General features: G+C 23.1%; 2 protein-coding genes across 2 annotated transcripts, besides 27 other annotated features; both read right to left on the minus strand.

The window, feature by feature from the left end:
• Positions 1-28: part of a microsatellite that runs on past the window's edge.
• Positions 29-168: 140 nt separating this feature from the next.
• Positions 169-217: a sequence feature (AT_rich).
• Positions 218-233: 16 nt separating this feature from the next.
• Positions 234-383: a microsatellite.
• Positions 384-523: 140 nt separating this feature from the next.
• Positions 524-631: a microsatellite.
• Positions 632-657: 26 nt separating this feature from the next.
• Positions 658-786: a microsatellite.
• Positions 787-835: 49 nt separating this feature from the next.
• Positions 836-919: a sequence feature (AT_rich).
• Positions 920-962: 43 nt separating this feature from the next.
• Positions 963-1,007: a sequence feature (AT_rich).
• Positions 1,008-1,027: 20 nt separating this feature from the next.
• Positions 1,028-1,051: a microsatellite.
• Positions 1,052-1,054: 3 nt separating this feature from the next.
• Positions 1,055-1,140: a microsatellite.
• Positions 1,096-1,214: a microsatellite.
• A 146-nt stretch (positions 1,215-1,360) lies between these two features.
• Positions 1,361-1,489: a sequence feature (AT_rich).
• Positions 1,490-1,654: 165 nt separating this feature from the next.
• Positions 1,655-1,711: a sequence feature (AT_rich).
• Positions 1,712-2,008: 297 nt separating this feature from the next.
• EDI_282900 (uncharacterized protein) lies at positions 2,009-2,323 on the minus strand (the record flags this gene model as incomplete). The annotated part of the gene is made up of 1 exon (XM_001739299.1): positions 2,009-2,323. One exon carries the CDS (start codon positions 2,321-2,323, stop codon positions 2,009-2,011), a length of 315 nt encoding a protein of 104 aa, XP_001739351.1.
• A 30-nt stretch (positions 2,324-2,353) lies between these two features.
• Positions 2,354-2,417: a sequence feature (AT_rich).
• A 25-nt stretch (positions 2,418-2,442) lies between these two features.
• Positions 2,443-2,588: a microsatellite.
• A 203-nt stretch (positions 2,589-2,791) lies between these two features.
• On the minus strand, positions 2,792-3,165 carry EDI_282910 (HD domain-containing protein, putative; the record flags this gene model as incomplete). The annotated part of the gene is made up of 2 exons (XM_001739300.1): positions 2,792-2,840; positions 2,900-3,165. 2 exons carry the CDS (start codon positions 3,163-3,165, stop codon positions 2,792-2,794), a joined length of 315 nt encoding a protein of 104 aa, XP_001739352.1.
• Positions 2,842-2,894: a sequence feature (AT_rich).
• Positions 3,166-3,328: 163 nt separating the features above from the next.
• Positions 3,329-3,421: a sequence feature (AT_rich).
• Positions 3,422-8,159: a repeat region.
• Position 8,160: 1 nt separating this feature from the next.
• Positions 8,161-8,252: a microsatellite.
• Positions 8,253-8,260: 8 nt separating this feature from the next.
• Positions 8,261-8,302: a sequence feature (AT_rich).
• A 764-nt stretch (positions 8,303-9,066) lies between these two features.
• Positions 9,067-9,901: a repeat region.
• Positions 9,825-10,112: a repeat region.
• A 795-nt stretch (positions 10,113-10,907) lies between these two features.
• Positions 10,908-11,095: a sequence feature (AT_rich).
• Positions 11,096-11,303: 208 nt separating this feature from the next.
• Positions 11,304-11,402: a microsatellite.
• A 495-nt stretch (positions 11,403-11,897) lies between these two features.
• Positions 11,898-12,220: a repeat region.
• A 6-nt stretch (positions 12,221-12,226) lies between these two features.
• Positions 12,227-12,277: a sequence feature (AT_rich).
• Positions 12,278-12,604: 327 nt separating this feature from the next.
• Positions 12,605-12,753: a microsatellite.
• Positions 12,679-12,850: a microsatellite.
• Between the last annotated feature and the right edge of the window lie 16 nt (positions 12,851-12,866).

The raw sequence follows: 12,866 nt of genomic DNA on the forward strand, positions 1-12,866 counted from the left end.
TTGTTTATTCGTCTTATTTTAATTTATTGATATGTTGATATTTCAAATTTAATTTTTATTATCTCTTATGTATCGTTATATCTATACTCCATGTTATTGCTTTTGGTGTTTTATTATCCAAATATACTTAAATCATTCTTTAATTCTTACAAATCCCCCTTCTCATTCATTTATACATAAATAAAATTTAATAAACATTAAAAAATTAATAAATTAAGTTTTAGTACAACTTATTGTTTTTCTTTATTCTCTTTCATTTCTTGTTTATTTGATAAATTTAGTTCATATTTCCCTTTATGTCATTTCCTTATTACTTCTTTGTGTATTATTATTATATCTTTTATCATTATTTCAAATGGAATTATTATACTTTGTTATTTTATCATCTTACTGATTCTTTACCAACTAATCAATTTATTGTTATTAACACTGAAATTACTTTCATTTTAGTTTATTAATTGTTTCATTATGAAATGGAGAGTTCTATACATTTCAAGTTTGTTAGCAAATATCAGAATTATCTTCTTATCATATATTATTGTCATATCATTTATTATTCTTATTTGTTTTATTTTATCTTCTATGTTAAATATTTGGTATTTTATGAAATATTCTATTTTATTAATTATTTGTTGATTCAATACAATGAACAATTCATTATTTTATATTCTTCATTTGAATTTACTTATTTTATTTTTATTGAATATTAATTTCATTTCACTCTCTCTCTTGTTTTCTTCACCATTTCTTCTTCATTTATTATATTTATTTTATATTTTAATTTATCACATCTCCAGATTCTCTTATTAATTCATGTTTATCAATTTGTACTTTCTTATTTATAATATAATTTAATAATATATGTTTAATTGATGATATTTTATCATTATAAATACTATATTACTTTAAATTATTATTTCCTGTAATTAATACATTCTTAATACAAATGTACCATTTTCTTGTATTAATTTTAATTGTTTATATTAATTTCTTTTTATATTAATATTCTTCATTATTCTACTTGTTAATTTCATATCATTTCATTTCATTTTCAAATTATTTATTAAATGAATATTTACATTATTTAATTTCAATTTATTAATATTATTTCATTAAATTTATTATTTAAATATTTTATTATTATAGATGATTCATTCTTATTTTGTGATAATAAATATATTTCATTAATTTCATTTTTATTAATTCTTTTATCACATGTTTTATAAAATCTCTTCAAATTTAATTCTTATTCATTTTCATCATTTCTCTTATTTCATTATCTTCAATTTATAATACATTATTGTTCATGTTAATTCTAATTCATATTCATCTCTTATTATCTTATTATTTCATCATTATGATATTATATATTTGTTTATTAATATATAATCTTTACTTAATGATGTTGATTAAACATTCTATTAAATTATATAATTATACTTTGTATTAACTAGTTTTCTTTTTACTGAAAATTTATTTATTTATAAATGGTTATTGATAATTAAAGAAATGAATGGTTATTGTTTCATCAATATTACTTATATTGGTTATAACATTATAATATCTTTTAAATCATTTCTTTGATGTAAACTATCGTTATGTGATTTTCATTAAGTCCTTGTGTTGTAGAAATAGATACAATAAAATGGATATCTAATTAAAAAAATAATAATGAATTATCATCATAATTATATTTCTATTCTAAATATATCGTGTTTCTCCTGTTGCAGTTTTAATCACTTAATTCTTCAATAGATTTCAAAATAATATTAGTATGTGTGTTCTCTCTTATCATTTCTTTATACCACACTCATAAATATTATAAACTAAATGAATAATTGTTGTATGTTTATTAATCGATGTTAAGGATTCACACTAACTAAAACATCCATTTATATTCTAGTGATTGTTGTTTGAGTAGTAAATGTTAATGAATAACAGTTATGATAATAACTATATCCAAGTGATTTAAGTTCTACTAATATTAAATCTCTATATTTATTTCTATCTAATTGTGTATATCCTTTTTACAGATATTTCTTGCTTCTTTCTCTTTTAAATATGTTGAATAATTTACTTCATACCATATTACATATTTAAATATTTTTCCATCATTAAATATTTCATATTCTTCATTATAAATATGAAGTGTTTCAATATTAGTAAATAATTTTCTTGAATAATGATTTAAAGGAATTGGATTAAAATGAAATCGTTCAATATTTCCTTGAAATCTTTTAATTCCAGTTTCTAAATTAATAAAATCATTAATATCATCAAAACACTTTGATATTATCATTATTTCGTTGTATCCTAATTTCATTCTTTAATTATTATTGTTTATCAGCTCTTCTTTTTATTTTAATTTGAACTTAAAATATTTTTAAGATAATATCATTTAAATTTTTATTTTTTATCAAGAAACAAGATTCAAACAAATGATATTATAACATTTATTATATATTGTATGATTTGATTGTTGTTTTCATTGTTTTATTTTATTGTATTGTTAATTTATTGATTTTATTTATATTCTTATCATTACCAATTTATGTATTCTTATCATGCTTATTCTTTTTAAAATTGTTTATAATTCAAAATTCCTTTTTTTAACATAAGGAATATGAGTTATTAGTGGTAATGAATTAAATCGTAATAATGAAGTAAAAATTCCTCTAGACTTCATTCTGGTAAAGCAGGATAAATTTTTCCATTATCATCTGTTATATTCCCTTTAAAATTTCATCAAATTGTTTGTCCAATATACTATTAATTCCTCTAAATGCTTCACTTACTTTTTTCCCCAAACCATATACCCTTGAGCTACTTCGTATGGTTTACTTATTTATTAATTTAAATTTATTTAATTTTGTTTTAATTAATAAAGAATAAAACAAACAATGGACATGGCACAGTAGAAATAATTGATCCCATGTTTTGTATTTTATCTGCATATTTAATCATTTTGCCACCATAAGAAATTGTTCCACTATGCTCAATTTGTAATTTTTTTCTTGTTACTTTCAATTTTTTATCATCTGTTACCTCACGTACATATTGAGTAATTTGTTTACCAAAATGTTCTTCTAATTCTTCAAATGTGGTGTCTGTGTCTTCTACAGTATCACGTAATAATGCACTACTTAATATCATTAATACCTGCATCTTTTAATATTTTACATACTTTAATTGGATGTTCAATAAAGGACGCACAATCTTTTTTATTGAAACCGATGTTTTTGTGTAGCAAATTCTGATATAGACAAGAAAAAATCAACATCTAAATTCATTTCAAAAGAGAAATTATAAATGATTTTGTAAGTTCATGTATTTTTAATTTCTTATGTTTTTTATATATAAATAAAATCAAAAAATATTTTAAAAATAAAATTTAATAAATATCTCATTTTTAAATATAAATAAAAAGTAGTTAATTAAGTATTAATAGAACTTGTGTCTATTGTTCCTGCCTCACCGGAGACTAATCATATCAATGAATCTTCTTCTAGTAGTTCCACAACATATGTTTGGTTGTGGTAGAAGTAATGTTCCATGACGTCCATCATGTTTTTAATTACAAGGTTTTTGATTTCTTTAGTGATGTCATTTTCGATTTTTAATTGTTTAATTAATTTAATACTTTCGGCATTTACTAGCCCATTAATCCAAATTACTACTGCAATTATTTTGACATCCTTTAGTTTCTCTATTTTCATTAGCCTATTTTTCAATTCCTTATACATATTTCTTTTCTTCCAATACCCTCCATTAATATTATGATCTGCCACAATAGTCATATCAATTATTAGACCAGTTTTATTCTTTTTATTTATTACATATATATCTGTTATTTTATGATATAGTCCATCACTTTTTTGCATTATTTGTTTGTTCCATATCATAGTGATGTCATTGTATTGGAACACTGTTTCATATGGGGGTTTCTTGTATTGTTTATTTCATGTATATTTTCTTATTAACCCCTCCCATATGATAATGCCAATATGGTCATGTTTCTCCATTTGTGATTTTTTATGACCAATACAAGATAATAGAATGTGTTCTACTGTGGCTATCTTGTCTTTACAAAGTGGGCAGTACTTTAATCTTTCATTTTTTAATATTTTTGCTTTCCTGTACCCACTAAATATTGCTCCATCTTGTATTTTAGTTAATTGGAGAAATGCATTTTTCTTTATATTGATGGACTTCCATGCATTGATTGTAGTAGTTTTATCTACAAATTTTGACTCGAACCATCTTCTAAAATGTCCACTTGTTTGATTTCCATTTTTTGATGTATTGGTCGGTCATTAATTTCTTTATTTTTACTACTACTTCTTTTTCTTTTTTATTTTCAATAAATTCATTTATTATTTCTTCTATTTTCGTTTCTGGGATCTTATGACCTAGGGCTTTTTTAATTCTATTCCATATTCCTTTCTTGGAATACCATCTATCTATTATGTTATTTCTTATTTCACTCTTGTACAATAGTACATTATTGTTCTAATTAATTCAATAACATATTCGTCCCTTAGGCTTATTAATCATTCACCCATTTCATTTATAGGGACATATAGACGGTCTTTGGAGTTACAACAAATGTATTTTGCCTTTCTTAAATATTTTCTTATCTCCAAATCCATTCTATCTAAGTTACCTTCCAATTTACTACTGATGCTGAATATCTGAAGATTGGTATTACTTCAGTATAATTCTTGTATATATCTTCTATACTACTTCATCAGTATTATTTCTCAATTTCTCATCATCTTTATTTGATGATTTACAATGAATATATCATTAATTCATCTGACTGCCATACACTAAATATTTATACAAGTCCTCTCCTTCAATTATTGGGATGTTTTGCATTCCATCTGGTATTTTATTGATGTTCTTTAATACCATTCATGATTTATTTTCATTTGTCTTCATCCATATTCCACTTATTATTTGTTTAATTTCATTGTGGATTGTTCCCATTTCTTCATTACTTAGTGTCATTATTCTCAAATCATCCATATATAATGTATGGTTTGCTTTTGGGAACTTCCCTTCTATGATTTGAGAAATTACATTCATTTGGATGATGAAGAGTAGAGGGGATAAGGAATCACCTTGTAAAATTCATCAATTTAATACATCCTAGATATTCATTATATTTATATCATATGAATATCTTCAATCTATTCATCATACTTTCTACAATATCTATGACGACACCCTCTACATTAAAATATTTAAGTGATTCTATTACCCATTCATGATTTACTGAGTCATATGCTTTCTTAATGTCATAATATGACTCTACATATTTTGTGTATTTCTCTTCTTTTTGCTGCTTTAACATATAATTATTAATTAATCCTTCTTTAGCAGCAAGAGATTGCAGTTTACATCATAATTGATTTTTACTAATTTTAATGATTCACTATTCATGTTAATTCTATTATGAATCTTCTCTTTCAATATTGAGGTAAATACTTTCATTATTACATTTGTACAACTGATAGGACGATAATTAGTGACATCGTTCCTATCACCTCCTTTGTGGATTAGTATAGTTCTTCCACTTACCATGTCTAGAGGGATGTTTTCGGGGAAGTTTAACCATTCGTTGAATATATTAAGAATGGACTCTCTTGATGATGACATTCTCTTCCAATAATACAAATATATAGTGTCAATACCTGGTGCTTTCCAATTACTTATTTTCATCAGGCTTAGATTTAAATCATCCATTGAGATGATGACACTATCATAATTTCTGTATCTTTCATTCCACGAGGTGATTTGTTTTATTTTCAAATGTTCTTTATTTAATATCACCTATGTTTCATATAACGATTTCCAATATTCTAAAGTAATATCGTTATTTGGGTATATTTCATTTTGTGTTTCTTCTTTATTTTAATTTTCTTATTAGAATCAAACATGATTTTATTTGTATTGATTCTGACCCTTTCATTCTTATTAAATTTAATTCTTTCTTTAATCATTGTCATCATATATTTTATGTACTTTATTCTTTCTTGTGCTTTGATTTTAATTTCATCTGCATCTTGTTCATTTAATCTCATGATGCATTTTATTCTGTACCATTTCCTTCCCTTGATTAGATCTTCTAATCTATTTATTTTCCTTAGGATTTCTTTTACTTCATCAAATTTATCTCATTTAAATTTATTTTGGAGATAATAGTACATACACATTGAAATCATTTTCATATCTTCTTGTAGATTTTCTATTCTCCTGATCATACCCATTTATTATTAATTTCTCTAATTAATTTATCTGATTCTTTCCTTCTCCAGTAGTAATTAATATTTACACATTTATCTATCTTCATTTCTTTAACTTGATTGATGATAGAGTTAAGATATTCATCATCAATATCAATAGAGTTATTTTTTATGATAATGTTTTTTATTATTGGATTACACTCTACTTTCCCTTCTATGATGGAGTTCACTTTCATTTTAATATATCTTTTAGTTGTTTATTTTATTCTATGTGACTTTTTAATATTATTAATGTATTCTTTCTCATTATTTACATTATTATTTATTACTTTTATTATGCTTTCTATTTGTTCCCATCTTAATTTCTTATTTAATTTCTTATTTAACAAATTAATTGCAAAACAATACAACATATCAATTAAAATTATATTTGTTTGATTTGTTGTGTTTTATTTTCTTCTTGACTGATTATCATTTCTTGTTTTTTGATATTCAGTGTTTTGCTCTCTTCTTCTATTTCCAGAATTGTCTTTTTCATAGGGGTAGTTTGGTTCATTTGTATTGTCCCAGATGATGATGTTCTCAATATTGGTTGTGTATTTATCACTAGTGTCATTGTTTTCTTCTTCTCCAGTTCCTTCTTGGATAAAAAATTTTCGATACTTTCTTGTTGTTTTGATATTATTTGTTTTTGTTCTTCATTTTCTCTTTGTGTATGGTCTAATTCTTTTCTTGTTATTTCTGCAATCTCATAGTTTTGAATCGCACTTTTTGATATACAGAGATTTGATTTTATTTATCTCTTATGTTTTTCTCTAGCAGCTCAGCACTCTTCTCCAGCTCATCAGCCCTCTTCTTCAACAGCTCAACACTCTTCTCTAGCTTATCAGCCCTCTTCTTCTCCAGCTCAGCACTCTTAAGGACTTCTTCCTTCTCCTTCTTCAGCTTCTCACAGCTAGCTCGGAACGTGAGGATGGTTTCATCCTTACCTCCTAATTCTATGACCCTTCTACCATTTGCTTCATTTATTTTTCATTGTAATATCTTATTTTCCTCTTTTAATTTGAGTTTTCTTTTCTTATTTCATTACATGTATTCTGAATATTGTTTATTTGTGTTTGAATCTTTTTTATTTCTTCTTCAAACTCTTTCCTGACTGTTTCTCGTGCTTTTTGAATCATTTCATCTGAAATGGTTCGTTCTTCTTCCATCTTTTTTGTTTGAAGTTCTTTAATAGTTTCTTCTAATTCTTTAATTTTATTTTGGAGTGTGTTGATTTCTTATTTGTTGCCTTCTTCTTCCTTTTTCTCTTCTTTATCTTGTGTTTTCCTTTTATTTTCTTTTTCATTTATTATTCTTGCAGCTTTACATCTATCGTTCATTTCTTTGATTGGGTTTTTGTTTTTGATTTCTTCTTCAATTGTTTTAATATCTTCACTTTTCCAATCTTTTGTTTTATCTTTGAATTCTTCTTTGATTTTCTCTAGTGTTTTCTTCTTTCTTATTGAATATACTTCTTGGAGAATATTATACCATTTCTTTTCTTTACCTTCGTACTTTTTAAGTAATTCTTCGTATTCTCCTTTCTCCCATTTTCTTGTTATTCTTTTAATTTTCTTTTAATTTCATTTATTGTTAATAATTTATATTTCTTATTTGTATAATGTTTATTATCATTATATTTACTTTCTTTCTTATTTGTTTTTATTTGTATTCTTCTTTTTCTATTCACTTTTCTCTTGTTATTTCTTTTATCATTATTATTATGCATTTTATTGCTATTGAAGTTCTTTCTTTTATTTGAACTTGAATACCTGTTTGTTGTTTGATTTTCTTTACAAGACCCTATGGTATTACTCAATATCCATGGCAACAAAATTTGTTGTATATTCTGCATTGATAAAAGGATCTCAAATGAAATAAAATGAATAAAATAAAAATCAAATTTAATAAATAATAAAATCAATAGAAATGAATCATCAAATAAATAAAGAATAAAGTAAAGAATAGCCAATAATAATTTGTTATTTATTAAACATAAATAAATTTTATTTGTAAAAGAAATTGATTACAAACGAACTTAATAATTATAATTGGTAACTTTTCAACAAAAATGAAAAAGAACTGATAAATAATGACCAATCAAATACAATCCAAAAGTTTATTAGAGTTAAAAGTGTTCTTCTCAATAATCTGTAGATAAACACGAATGCAGCACCAACAAGAAGTGACTGACACAAAGATATCCTCTATTTCTACTAATGAGAATTTAGGAATATATCAAGATGAAATAGAGGCAATGATATTCAAACTCTTAAACAAATACTTTAAACCAGTCAACGAACAGTTAAATAAGCATGAACAACTGTTCCATCAACTTCAAAACAGAACCAACGAAATCGAGACTTGTGTAATGATGCTATATGAAAAGGACGAAATTCTAAAAAAAATAGGAGATCGAATAAAGTCAATAGAAGAAACGAATAAAACAATGGTTGATGAAAAACTAAAAAGAGAAAGAGAACAAACGAACAATGAAATTGAATCCATTCAAAAAAGGTTAAAAGAAAATGGAACCCAAATTGAAACAAACACTACAATGATGTGTATTCAGAAATTAGTGATAGAACGCATTCTTCGCAATATTCAAAAAAACAAAACAAATGAAGAAATTAAAGAGTTAATAAAAGAAGAATTAAAAAAAGAATATTTAATTCATTTTGAAAAAAACGCAAAACTTTTAAAGGAGGCAAGAGAAAAAGTTGTGAACGAAAGAAGCACTAAGTCCGTGAAAGATAACGAAAGTTGTACTATAACTAAAGAAAGTAAATACAAAGAAAGTAAATACAAAGAAAGTAAAATAGCAAAACAAGAAATGATTCAACAAATAGAAGAATGGACAGAAAGAAGAATATCCAATATAATATTTGATTCAGAAATTGATGATTGGAATAAGAACACATCAACATTTAATCAAAGAATAATAAATAAAGAACATATAATAATTATTATTGAAGATACAGATGGAAATAAATTTGGAGGATATGTTAATGAGAAAATTAATGAAGTTAATAGTTTTATAAATGATCCAAAATCATTTTTATTTTCATTAGAATCAAATGGAAGAATAGAAGGAATGATGAAATTTGATATTAAAAGTCCACAATATGCATTTAGATTATGCGGTCAATTATATGATTATTTGTTTGAATTTGGATGTGGGTGGGATATTTGTGTTGGTAAAGAACATAAGAAAACAATATCATATTGTAAACAAGTATCATTTTCATATAAAGGAATAACAAATGCACTTTGTGGAAAAGAATATCTAGAACATTTCACACCAGAACGAATTATTGTAATTAAAATGAAATGATTTTTATTCATTATTATTTATTTGAAAACTAAAAAAGAATATAAAATAAAATCAATAAATGAATATGAACATTTCATCTATCAATTAATGAAATGGTGAATATAAAAATATTCATATTTCATTCTGGTTTTATTTTATTTCATTTGAAATAATCATATTCATTGTGTTATTTTAATAAATAATAAGAATGAATGAAATTTAATCAAATATGATTTAATTATTAATTTGTATTTCATTATGTTGATAATTGAATAATTCATTTTATTCATTTTTTTATTTCTAATGAATTAAAGTATTTTCAATCATTTTCAATTGAAGTGTTTCATTTAATTTGTTGTTTGTATTTTAATTTAAAATTAATGATTATTGAAATTGGTTATTGTTTTTGTTATTTTAAGAAGAATACATCAATATCATCATTGTTATGTTTCATCTTTATTAATATTAACAATTATCAGTAGAGCCATTAATTATTAATAATATTTCATCTTAATAAATAACAACTATTTGAAACAAATAACACTCTTCAATAATCAATCATACCATTTCTTATTAAATAACAGTTAACAAAAATCATTATAATATTGAATGTTGAATATATTACTAAAGATAGTACCATTTCCATGTGATACTTATGACTCAAAATCTGATTTTATTTTAATGATAGTATGTGGTGTTCCTGAAATAAATCCTTCAAACAAAATATGAAAAATAAAATCAAAAGATAATCTTAAAAATATTTGAAGTTCAAATTAAATGAAGGAATTAAATGAGGATATAATGAAATAATGATAGTATCAATGTATTTTAATGATATTAATGATTTCACTAATTTAGAAATTGGAATTAAAAGATTTCAATGAAATATGAAACGATTTCATTTTAATCCAATTCCATTAAATGAACATTCAAGAAGATTATTTCCTAATATTGAAACATTTCATATTTATAATAAATATGATGAAGAATTTGATGATGGAAAAATATTTAAAAAAGTAAAAGACATACACAATTAGATAGAATGAAATATGGAGATATAATACCAACAGAAGTTAAATAAATCAATTAGTTGTTTGATGAATCTTTATCATTAATATCAATTAATATTTCACTTGTTAGTGAAATAAGATGATATTGTTTTAATAGATGCAAATCATTAACATTAATTAATATACCATCATCAATTACATTATTTGGATATTGATGTTTCATGACCATGGGTAGACTGAAGAATTAAAAAGGAATAAAACAATACCAAGATGGTCTTTTTATAAGTGTTAAAGAATAAATAAAGAATAAAAAGTAATTTAATTATATATTTTAAATGATATGAAATACATAATAAATAATTTATTTAATAATAAATTATTCAATGTAATAATCAATTGAATGAAATGTAATAATTTCATTCATTATTTATTTGTTATTATGTTACGTTGATTTATTTCTATTTATTTTATTTATAATTATACTGTTTCTTTCAATATTTTGTTTGAATACAATTAATTTATAACAATCATATTTGTTAATGAATATTTATGATAAATGATTGATAATTATACTATCAATTATCATTGAATAATTGATACTTACATATATTTAATCACTGAAATTATGATAAAACAATAAATGAGTAAAATAAAAGAAGAAAGAAATAAAAATAACTTCAAATTATTCAGATTTACTTATTTATTCATGTTTTTATTAATATTATTGATTGATTCTTCATCATCCTTTGTGTGATTATTCATTGTGTTGATGTGTTTGGTTATGCATTTTCATCTTCATAACTATCATCATTTTTATTAAGTGATTCTTTTTAACTTATCTCTTTTGATTTAAGTTTGTTTCATGTTTTTACATTCCAAGTCTTCTTTATTTAAGTTATTATCTGACTTGTAAAAGAGTATTAATCTCCATGTGTTTTCAATGATATTTTAATTTGAATAGAGGGTATCAATAGCCTTATTGTTATTCTCATCTCCTCAAGTTCAATGTCTACTAATAATCACTAGTTTCATGTTATTAATAGTCTCTAATGTGGGCTATCAAAACAGTTCTCTAATTCATTCCATTATCCAATTTTATAAACAACATAAATTAAACAACATTATCTTATTATTTGTTTAAATGACCAACAGTAATAATTTTACATCACACTAATGTTATTTGTTTTTACCAAAGATAATATCACAACATGACGATAACTGTGAGAATTGAAGATAACTTCATTTAGAATTTTATGTATTGTTTTTAACATTCTTTGAGTCTATAAGAAATATGAACAAAGAAGTAAGAAATAGAATAATGAAAATAAACAAAATAGAAAATAGTCAGAATAAACTCAACACTAACTTCAGCAAATGAGTTAGCAAATGCAGAGAACATTAAATTAATTAAAGAATTAAAAAATGAAATTGACATCATAAAAGAAGTTAAAAATATTGTAACTAAAAACCTGATGGATATCATTGAATATTATTTCTATCAATCTAAACATACTCTGTAGATACAATAGAAAAGATTGGTAGAACTATTCTTACAGCGTAATTAACAATAAAATAGAACTCTATTAATACTTAGTCAATTACTCTTTTATTTGTTAAATTAAATTATAAAATTATTAGTTTAATTATTATTACTATAATATTAACATATCACGGATATCCTCTTATTATTCTTTAATTCTTTTTCAAACCAACATCTGTTAAAACATATAATTCTTATTTTACTAACTAATGTTAGTACATTAATGGAAGTTACTGTAACAGCACCAAAAACACTTATTTCCTAATGACTCAATATATGTGGGGATATTAATTTTATCAATATCACTACAAAAATAAAAACATTTATCACCAATTGCAGTAAATCCTTCAGGAATATTTAATCCATGTTGTTCTCTATCTTCAGTTGTATACACTTTTGTCATTGTTATTATATAGTTATTATCATTTCATTAAATACTAATGATTGACGAATTATTATATTTTCTTTATTCTTCTAATGATGTTTATTTATTTCTTTTACATTTTTTTATAAGCATTACATAAAATTATTAATATTATTGTTAATGTAATGTTATTTGTATTTATTTTTATTTTATATTCATATTTTTATCGTTTTTATAAACAATGTTCTTTGATTTCATATTTATATTTTGTTTGTTATTTTTTATTGAATTCAATTGTATCTTCACATTTATTCTTCTTTATTACCCTTATTTATCATGAAAAGTAACA

The sequence above is a fragment of the Entamoeba dispar genome, genomic scaffold, assembly GCF_000209125.1.
Source record: "Entamoeba dispar SAW760 scf_1105229462091 genomic scaffold, whole genome shotgun sequence".
NCBI classification, from domain to species: Eukaryota; Evosea; order Mastigamoebida; family Endamoebidae; genus Entamoeba; species Entamoeba dispar.